This window comes from Sinocyclocheilus rhinocerous, unplaced genomic scaffold (genome assembly GCF_001515625.1).
Source record: "Sinocyclocheilus rhinocerous isolate Xijiao unplaced genomic scaffold, SAMN03320098_v1.1 scaffold820, whole genome shotgun sequence".
NCBI classification, from domain to species: domain Eukaryota; kingdom Metazoa; phylum Chordata; class Actinopteri; order Cypriniformes; family Cyprinidae; genus Sinocyclocheilus; species Sinocyclocheilus rhinocerous.
This window is the reverse complement of record NW_015670386.1, coordinates 978,099-987,828: the sequence shown is the minus strand read 5'-3', so window position 1 is coordinate 987,828 and position 9,730 is coordinate 978,099. Positions and strand designations below refer to the sequence as shown.

The window sequence follows — 9,730 nt, the reverse complement described above, 5'->3', positions numbered from 1 at the left end:
GGGGACCAGCAACTGTTTGGTTACCCACATTCTTCAAAATATCTTCTTTTGTGTTCAACACAAGAAAGAAATTAATACAGGTTTGGTATAACATGACGGTGAGTAAATAATGACAATTAAAATTTTTGGGTGAACTATCCCTTTAAAGGTGGGGTAAGCAATTTTTCAAAAACGCTTTAGAAAACTGATTCAGGCCGAGTAACAAAACAAACTTGTAGCCAATCAGCAGTAAGGGGCGTGACGTCTACTCATGATGTGGAGGAGAGAGCGTTCAGTGCACAGGACGGACATTAGCGAGCCGAGCGACAGAAAGATAGAGATGGCGGATAAAAAACAAAAGAGGAAAACGTCTGCGGAACAAACACATCATTCAGTGAAGGAAAATGACAAGCAGCAGCTTTGTCCATTAACATTGAAGTATATGGAGATAAAACAACGCAAGTATCGATAACAGTATCGTTTGTGAAGCTTATTGGTAGTCCGGTATTGACCCAATTATGTACCGGTCCAAAAAAATACCGGTTCTCGGTACCCATCCCTAGTTTTATAGTTTGTGCTATAGATGATTCCATTCTATCATCTATAGCACAACTGTACATACAATTTATTTATTTTTCGATTTATTTTTCAATATTTGTCTATTTATATTTACATGTGTATTTTTTTATTTATTCTCATCTTATTTTTTATTGTCTGTGTGTTGTTGTTGTCTCTGTGTACTGGAAGCTTATGTCACTAAAACAAATTCCTTGTATGCGCAAGCATACTTGGCAATAAAGCTCTTTCTGATTCTGATTCTGATTTTAACTGTCTTACTCTTAATCTGTGTAGGTTCTGCGTGGAGTGATGGAGGAGCCTCTAAGGGGAGCTGCTGGCTGGTGTTGAGTAATCTTACCCCTCAGGTATCTATGTTATGAGTTATGTTGGTTTTTATTATATTTTAATTAGTTTATCATTTAGTTCTCTTACTTCATTGCAATGATTTGTATAATTTGCAGATTGATGGCTCCACTTTGAGGACTATCTGTATGCAGCATGGGCCGCTTTTGACCTTTCACCTCGGTTTGACTCAAGGTAGTGCTCTGATTCGCTACAGTACTCGCCAAGAAGCAGCCAAAGCACAGAGCGCACTTCACATGTAAGTGTCTATGAATTTATATCCTGACCCAGATCAAAGTAATGATCACATTTTTCATAGCAATTGAATTTTATCGCATTTTTGCATCTCATCAAACCTCGTTCCCACCACAGAGCAAAACAAAAAGGTAATTTTGTGAGCATTTAAAATAACTCATATTGTGATTTGCTGATAAAGGCACAGTTGTGATAAAGTTACATTGTGAGTAGGGGTGTGCGATATTGACAAAAAATAATATCCCGATATATTCTGGGATTTTATCGATAATGATAATTAGACAATATTTTGCTGGGTGTTGTTGTGCTGGTATCTTAAGGACTACCGTGGACAGCGGACTTCTACATTTTTTGATATTCTTCATATTTTGTGTGGTGGACAGTTCACACTGATAGAAATTAATCTTTTCCAATAAGTTTAAATTGATTTGTACCTTTTATGGGCATTTTTACCTTTATAAAGCCATTTTTCTAAAAGTGTCCATTATCTTTTGAGTCAAATTCTTACATTTAATCAGTGAATTAGAATAAGACATTTGGGCTGTTACCAAGCAAATGAAATCAGTATCAATAAAATTCATCTTTGCAATGCAGAGGAAACACAGAAGCTGCATGTGAAGTGGCATTTAGATGTATTTACACACTACTGTTTAGTGCAGAACATGAATGCATTAATTTGAATACTGTTATATGAAATTATTGAAATAATAAAAAGAAACTTTTTAAATGTGAAATTTAAAACCACCAGCAGGTGGCAGCAAGTCACTGTTAAAAAGTGAGTCATTGTGATTTAACTGAATCAGTGGTTGATTCATTCAGGAACGAAACACCGTCATGCTGCTCAGAGATGCAAAACATTGCTGTGGCTGTTTGGAATAATTTTTGTTGTCGAAATAGAGCAAAAACAGGCAATATGGTGTCTAAAAGTTAAGTCTTAATTAGGGCTGCCCCTAAGGATTTTCCTGGTGGACTAGTAGTCGTTCATTTTTCGTAATCTTTCATTATTAATAAATCATTATAATGAGCCTTTAATTGCCTACATAGCCTAATAAGCGCTCAAGCGCACGCATAAAGCTTGCCACAGCGCACCGCAGTTATGATTATGAATGTGTCAGGGAAAAACAGTAAGGAGACATTTTAATAATTTTATTAAACTATTGCTTTCTTTGTTTTCGGTTTAAGAGATGAAGTCGGCGACACTGACTCGTCATCTCCACATAGTGATGAGCCTGTATGCAAGTTTCATACGGATTACATAATCTGAGAATTTGTTTTCCATTTGAATTGGTTTTGAAAGTAGACATTTCACTCTCTATAGATAGGCCTATATTTTTAATGTCTGTAATGGAAAGATATGCATGGAGTTTCGTGCTCAAGTTCACAGAGACCGAGACCTGTTTGCTTTCATTATTTTACAAAAGCGCAATGTTTTGTTGTTGTTGTGAGTGCACACAAATAAACTTAGAGTCTTTACAGATTTGAAAGATGTATATTACTCTTATCTATATGACCAAAAATGACGGGAGTATTTTAGGAGCAAGTAACCGCTCTGGCGCCTCCATCTGTCCTGCAGTGAGCTACTATTCAACTTCCACACTTGAATAGCGCACATTTCTCTTGGTTAACATTAGATTGAGCGGCCATGTAAAGTTGCTAATACTTACATATTTCAGATGATAAGCCATATTTGAGGTCGATGAATGATAGGCGAGCGTTTGGATGTCCTGCCCGATGTACTGTATTACCATAGACTAGCCGTAAACGATCTGTATGTCACAATTACGATATTATCGCAGACGATATATATTGCACACCCCTAATTGTGAGCTATAATGTCACAATTATGAGAAACAAAGGTGCAATTGCCAGAAATAATTACGTTGTGAGAACATCGCCATTACGACAACCATAGATGCAGTTGTGAGAAGAATTACATCGTGAGATATATCACAATTGTGAGAAATAAAGTTGCAATTTTGAGTAACAGGCGCAGTTACGAGAAATAGTTATATTGTGTGATGTATAGTCACAATTGTGAGAAATAGTCTCAATTACAACAAACAAAGACTCAACTGCAAGAAATAGTTACATTGTGAGATATATCATGACAGTTCTGAGAAATAAAGTTGCGAAGACACAAAGGTGCAATACAAAAAATTAAGTTATAATGTGAGATTACATATTTAAAGGTGGCATATCATGAAAATCTGACTTTTCCAGGTTTGAAGTGCTATAATCGGGTCCCAGGTGCATCTACCAACCAAGGAAATATGAAAAAGATTAACCCAGTAACTTTGTTTTGGGAAGCCTTTTTCTGCAAGCGTCTGAAAAAACGAGCGTGTCTGATTTCGCTCCCTTGGTGACGTGGCAAAGGGATCTCATTATAATATCACCGCCCCTTAATCTGTAAGTCTCCACCCACGGCGCCATCATTTTGATTTTGCAAGCGACAACAGTGTAATGCCATGGCGGAAGTTTGAGCAAAGCATGCTAACAGTTCTGTCTTTGGCTGCACAGACGAGCACAGAACACTATTTAGAGTCCCAGCCTCAGAGGAGACAAGACAGCAGTGGATTTATTGATTTATTTAATGTGTATTGCTGCTGCCACACAGATCTAAAATAAACATGAGATTTATTTCCCAGCTGTTTACCTTCACAGACATAACCCACTGTTTTTGTAACTCGTGTGTTTTTAACGTAAACTTGTGTGTGAATGAGAACTTAGTTTAGTACTCACATGCTGTCTGGTGGCCGCTTTCTGTCTGTGTGCTTCGGATGTGTGCTCTCAGAAAACCGTATATCAGAAGTTTAAACTAATATGGTTTAAAACGCATGATTTCAGCACGACAAACATGATAATCAGAACCAAAACAGATGTTTTTTAGCAGGTCCGAGCTCTATTCTGGAAAGGGGGGCGGTGAGCAGCAGCTCATTTGCATTTAAAGAGACAGGCCTGGGAAACAGCGTGTTTTTGCTGCCACTCAAAATAGGCATTTTCAAAATGATATAATGATCTGTGGAGTATTTTGAGCTGAAACTTCACAGACACATTCTGGGGACACCAGACTTATATTACATATTGTAAAAAGGGGCATAATATGTCTCCTTTAATGTTTTTTTTTTAACTCTGTGGCAGAAATGGGCTTCCATACCTTGTTAGACGTCTTCCTAACTGTAATCTCTGAAAATTCCTCCCAGGTGTGTTTTAGGTAACACCACAATCCTGGCCGAGTTCGTAAGCGAGGAGGAGGTTGCTCGCTATTTTGCACATTCCCAGACTGGAGCTGGCGGAAGCGGCAATGGAGGTGGCGGAGCTGGTGGCGTAGCCGTCTCCGGGCCGGCAGGCGTGACAGGGTCATCGGGGGCCGGAGCTGTGGGTACCATCAGCGCTGGGAGTGGTGAGCGAGAACGGGCTGGAGTGGGAAGTTTGACGACAGGAGGAAGCAACAATGCTGGTGGAACTGGGCCCTCTGGCTCTACCTGGCAGAGTTTAGAAGGTGCAGGCAGCTCTCCTGACCCTGCCTCTGCCCAGGGAGCAGGCCTAAGTGTTTTCACCCAGTGGAGCAGCAACGGTGCTGGTGGAAGTGTGGGCAGCAACACAGGGGGCGTTGATCCTGGCAGGGCGGGGTTGTGGAGCGGCATGACTCCAGGGTACACAAGCAGCAGTCTGTGGGGGTCTCCGGCCATGGAAGATCGGCACCAGATGAGCAGCCCTGCAGCACTGTTGCCTGGAGACCTGCTGGGAGGAGGTGCAGACTCTATCTGACTGATGCAGACAAATACACATGCAGCAACACACACACACACACACATATACATACAACAGATATATAAATATAACAGCTCTCCTCCTATATTATCACAGGTGCAGGAATATAGGAACATTAATCAGAATACAGGCGATTTGTGTACATGCCCTCTGTTACTCAGAAGGGTGCATAATGCATAAATATACATCCAAGTATTTAGTATACATTTGTAACACCTATGTAGACGAGATTCAAAGGTAAGCTCTCAAACATCAGATGCCGATAAACACTTAAGTGCTGAGAAGCAGACCGACTGCATTATGAAACCTAGCAAAATGCATTAATACAAAATTATATAGACTACACTGGTTCCAAATGTACACACACTGTCATTTTTACCCATAGCAGTGTTTCGAGCTCCCCATAATCTGATCGTCACAAAATGGGAGCGTGGAGGAGCAGTGTGTGGAAGTCAGTCAGTACTGATACACGCGTACGCACACACAAACACATCCCATTTCTTCTTACCCTTAAATGAAGACTTCATCAAGACTTGAACAGGACATGCAAACAGTTGGACTTAAATACTGACTCAACTGGATGAATCCTAAATCCTTGAGGTCATAAAGATCACACTCGCATACTGAGACTCTCTCACTCAGGTGTGCACTGTAAAGGAGAAACCAGACAAAAATATGCATCATACAATGTTCATTGAACGCTCGCATTGTTACGGCTCCATTTTCATGCAGACTTAAATTACTCGAACACTGTTCTGATGTCTGACAAACTGTATCTTGTTTTCTTTTTTTTTGTTTTAAATGATGGTGAAATCCAGAAATTTTTTTTTTTTTCCCCAAACGCTGACCTCGGTTTTTTTAATTTTATTTTTTATTCTTAATTGAGTATGTTGTCATAATGACGATCACTTGGATGTTACTTAGCTGTACAAGGTGCCCTTTCTGCCTGCGTGCATGAGTGAAGTCCCAGGTAATGGAGGCGACATTCAGAGTGTTTGTGAGGCATCGATGAATGTGTGACAGCCAGAGATTAACAAGCGTGGTGTATTTACAAAGATCAGTACTGGATTAGGGCGGTGAGTAAATGTATGAGTGACCGCTTATTTCAGGTGTTTGATGTCTATGTGTGCATGATACGTATGCAGGTGTGGCTGTGTGTGTGTGTGTGTGAGTGTGACAGCAAGTTCAAGAACATTGGCACTAATGAATATTTCTTAAGTTGTGGTTTTAGCAGCCTTTTTTTGTTTTATATATTGTCTGAATTGCAATAATTATAATAAAGAAAAAGATTTTTTAGAAGATGCAACCAACTGAAGGCATTCATAATGAAACATGAAACATGCCAAACCTTATTGTACCAAGCTGAGCTGGATGGGTGTTTTAGGAACACTTAAAAAGTTACCAGTTGTTTATTTTTGTTGTTGTGTACCATTATAAATTAAGGCGGGCTTTATCACTCGTGTTCAGGTTTTTTGTTTCTGATTTTACAACAGAAATTAAAAAAAAAAAAAAAAAAAAGAACAAGACAATTAATAAAGGTTGAATTTAATTTTGTTGCCAATTGTGTGCACTTTCTTTTTATTCATTATTCAATTGTGACATCTGTTTAACCTCACAGCTGGAATTCACCCTTATAATATTTCAGGTTTGTAAGGGTTATTGTAGTTTTACAACGTGTTTCAAATAGATGAACTTGCTTATTAGGTCCTTTTTAGACATTTCTCAACCTTTTTGACTCCTGGGCTCCCACTGTCCACAAAAATATTTGAAGGCCCCATAGTTTTTCCAGGTTTTTAGAGCTTGGTATAACCAGAAAAATATGTTCTTTATAAAAATTCCCATAGAGTTGTTTTATAATTTTACATGCCTTTACAGTTCATTTTTGAAATGAGACTTCTCCTATATCCAGGTTTTCCTGGACAATGAGGTAAATTAAAATAAAACCATGGTCGTTATATCATTGTTTTGGTTTATTTAAATACTTGTTTTTGTTTTATTTTAAAGCTTTTAAAGTAATTTTGAGGCCCCCTAATTGTGAACCACTGGTTTGGACTGTTTTATCAATGTTTACGAGTTTATTTTGCAATAATGACTGACTGTACATTATCCCAGTTATTACACGGCTACCTACCAAATGAGCAAATACGTGAAAAATATATGTATATTTAAATAAGTTGAAATACATTTTTTTTCACGTACATAATACGTACATAATAACATACGTAAGGTACCAGAGTAAGGTTATCAAAATCAGTTTCAGCAAAAATTTTATATTTTTAAATAGTACATCTTTACCATATGTCAAAACGGTTTTTTAAAATAAGGATAAAAAGGCGATTTCGCTGATAATAAAATAGAGCGCCGTAGTTCGTCGCGTGTGGATGGAAGAGAGGCCGCGTACGCACGTCAAGCGCGCGGCCCCTTGAAGTGATCCGGGTCCTTCCGCTAGTTTGTGAATGACATCATTTCTGTGAGAAGTGCGCTGGGATACAAACAAGGGCGGCTGCTGCTCGCTAGCCCGCTAATGCAAGTAGGTCAATCCATGTGCTGAGATATGAAATCAACGATTTAAAAATCTGAGGAGGAAAGCAGTGGTTGGAATTACATTTGTGATGAGACGTTTAAAATTACGCTTGCACTCTTCGCTGTCCAGGGTCCTGTCTTACGAGCGCAAGCCTGTCGACCAGCCTCACTTTTCCACCACCCTCACGTTAGGTAAGAAAGATGATCCTGCTTTAAGGTCATATCAGGACATCGAGTCTTTAGGATTCGTTTAGCTGTCCTGAATAAATGTTAATGTCAGCAGTATGAACAGTTTGTGAAATCTCGGGATCAACATGGTCTTGGGTGCGGCTGCTACAAAATTGGCTGAAAATCGCTGAAGACAGATACGTCTTGTGTGTTCAATTATGCAAACGCCATAAAACACTCACGAAAATGGGTCATTTTCAATAGATTTCTCATTCTAACGCTTATAGTTTGCACATTGATAATCAGCGATTAAATATTAACCTGTTCGTTGCAAGTTCGTAGGAATTGAACAGCAACTGTGTTCGGATCACATGACTCAGATGTCAGATGTTAGATGCATGACTGCCTGTGCTGACTGCATTTGCAGCCTTTTTGTTTTGTTTTTTTGTGTGAAATGTGAATTAAATCTGAGCTGGTGAGAATCATGGAAGGAATGCTGAAGTGAGCATCCTATTTACATCTGCTGTGTGCTGAAATGCAGATCTGTAATTGTCTGAGACTAATGTATTTGATCTACATCATACTAACATTTTGTATGACTCCAAGGCTGCTTTTAGGGGAGGAATCATGGAGTTACGTGTTGGGAGTAAATACCGTCTTGGGCGAAAGATTGGAAGTGGCTCCTTTGGTGACATTTACTTGGGTAAAAAGTATATTATTTACATGAATTGGCTACGGATGTAGATTTCATGAAAGTGTGGTGTCCTGATGATGTAAAAATCAAATCTTCCAGGTGCAAACATCACGTCAGGAGAGGAGGTAGCCATTAAACTGGAGAGTGTGAAGACTAAACATCCACAGTTACATATTGAGAGCAAGTTCTATAAGATGATGCAAGGTGGAGGTGAGAACTGATTTCCTTCCGTTTTCATTTTTGATGCTGCAAATGGTTTTCTAGACATGGCTCTTCAATCTCCTTTCAACCTTAGTGGGTATTCCCTCGATCAAATGGTGTGGTGCTGAAGGGGACTACAATGTCATGGTGATGGAGCTCCTGGGTCCAAGCTTGGAAGATCTGTTCAACTTCTGCTCAAGGAAATTCACACTTAAAACAGTCCTGCTCCTGGCAGACCAGATGGTAATTGCATTGAAAATATATAAACAAGATCTTAAAGGCAGGGTATGTGATTTTTCAAAAACACTTTAGAAAACTGATTCGGGCCGAATAGCAAAACAAACTTGTAGCCAATCAGCAATAAGGGGCGTGTCTACTCGTGATGTGGAGGAGAGAGCTTTCAGTGCATGGGACGGACATTAGCCGAGCCGAGCGACAGAAAGATAGAGATGGCAGATAAAAAAACAAAAGAGGAAAACGTCTGCAGAACGATAAGGCAAGAAGTAGGACCCGTGTAAAATATTGGATCAGCTTTCCAGTGCTGGAGAGAACTCAAGGAGCGGAGGCCTGCGATCGGACGCCGAGGTTGCTTTGTTTCTTCTCAATAGGTGAGTAACACCGTGTCTACAACAGCTAAAGTCTGCCTACACTGGACACGATCAAACGACCGTTGAAAACCATTTGAAATGTGTGTCAGCACGTCATAAATAGAACCCGGCAGCAGTTTTCTGTCGGGATTTGTTGCGCCGCGCCGCTCACATCCGTAGACACGGTGTAACATTGGTTTTGCTTTGTTTCACAAAACTAATCGTTGCCTGGGTTGCGTACGTATATGTGGGGCGGAGCTATCAAAATAGGGGCAAGACCCTTTTGGGGTAGGGGCGTGTTTGTTTTGGTGATTTCAAATATCAACATTGGCTACCAGAAATCACTTACTCTGCCTTTAAAAAGAGTGGGATCCCTGAAGAACAGTTCAGCTTCTAATATTTATTAAATTAAATTATTTTTATTTTAATTGTAATTTACAAAAACTAGGAGGTCCCAAAGATTAAAACCCATCTGAAAACAAGAATAGGTCTAGGGGGCCTTCGAATATTGTTGTGGACAATGGCGTGTCTTTGAATTCAAGAAGTTTGAGAACCACTGGTTTAGACTGAATAATCCAACATGGGTTTATTTGAGTTGTTACCTGGACCCTGGTAGGCCTGCGGATGCCCGTGTCCTCCAGAAGGCCATGCA

General features: G+C 39.6%; 2 protein-coding genes across 6 annotated transcripts in view; both read left to right on the top strand.

The window, feature by feature from the left end:
• Nucleotides 1–6,343, top strand: part of tnrc6ba (trinucleotide repeat containing adaptor 6Ba) — a 39,733-nt gene extending 33,390 nt beyond the window's left edge. For all 4 annotated transcript variants that reach the window (XM_016546058.1, XM_016546060.1, XM_016546059.1 and 1 more), the window contains 3 exons: nt 832–902; nt 999–1,138; nt 4,335–6,343. In XM_016546058.1, coding sequence (XP_016401544.1) covers nt 832–902; nt 999–1,138; nt 4,335–4,902 — 779 coding nt within the window. In that variant the 3' untranslated portion in view covers nt 4,903–6,343. The remainder of the gene's footprint in view (nt 1–831; nt 903–998; nt 1,139–4,334) is intronic.
• A 1,017-nt stretch (nt 6,344–7,360) lies between these two features.
• LOC107734231 (casein kinase I-like) overlaps nt 7,361–9,730 on the top strand; it is a 10,849-nt gene continuing 8,479 nt past the window's right edge. The window contains exons 1-5 of one of the 2 annotated variants that reach the window (XM_016546133.1): nt 7,363–7,435; nt 7,559–7,620; nt 8,203–8,299; nt 8,390–8,500; nt 8,586–8,734. In XM_016546133.1, the coding sequence (XP_016401619.1) occupies nt 8,224–8,299; nt 8,390–8,500; nt 8,586–8,734 (336 nt within the window). In that variant the 5' untranslated portion in view covers nt 7,363–7,435; nt 7,559–7,620; nt 8,203–8,223. Of the gene's footprint in view, nt 7,621–8,202; nt 8,300–8,389; nt 8,501–8,585; nt 8,735–9,730 lie in introns of both variants that reach the window. The other variant, XM_016546132.1, reaches the window with a different exon arrangement.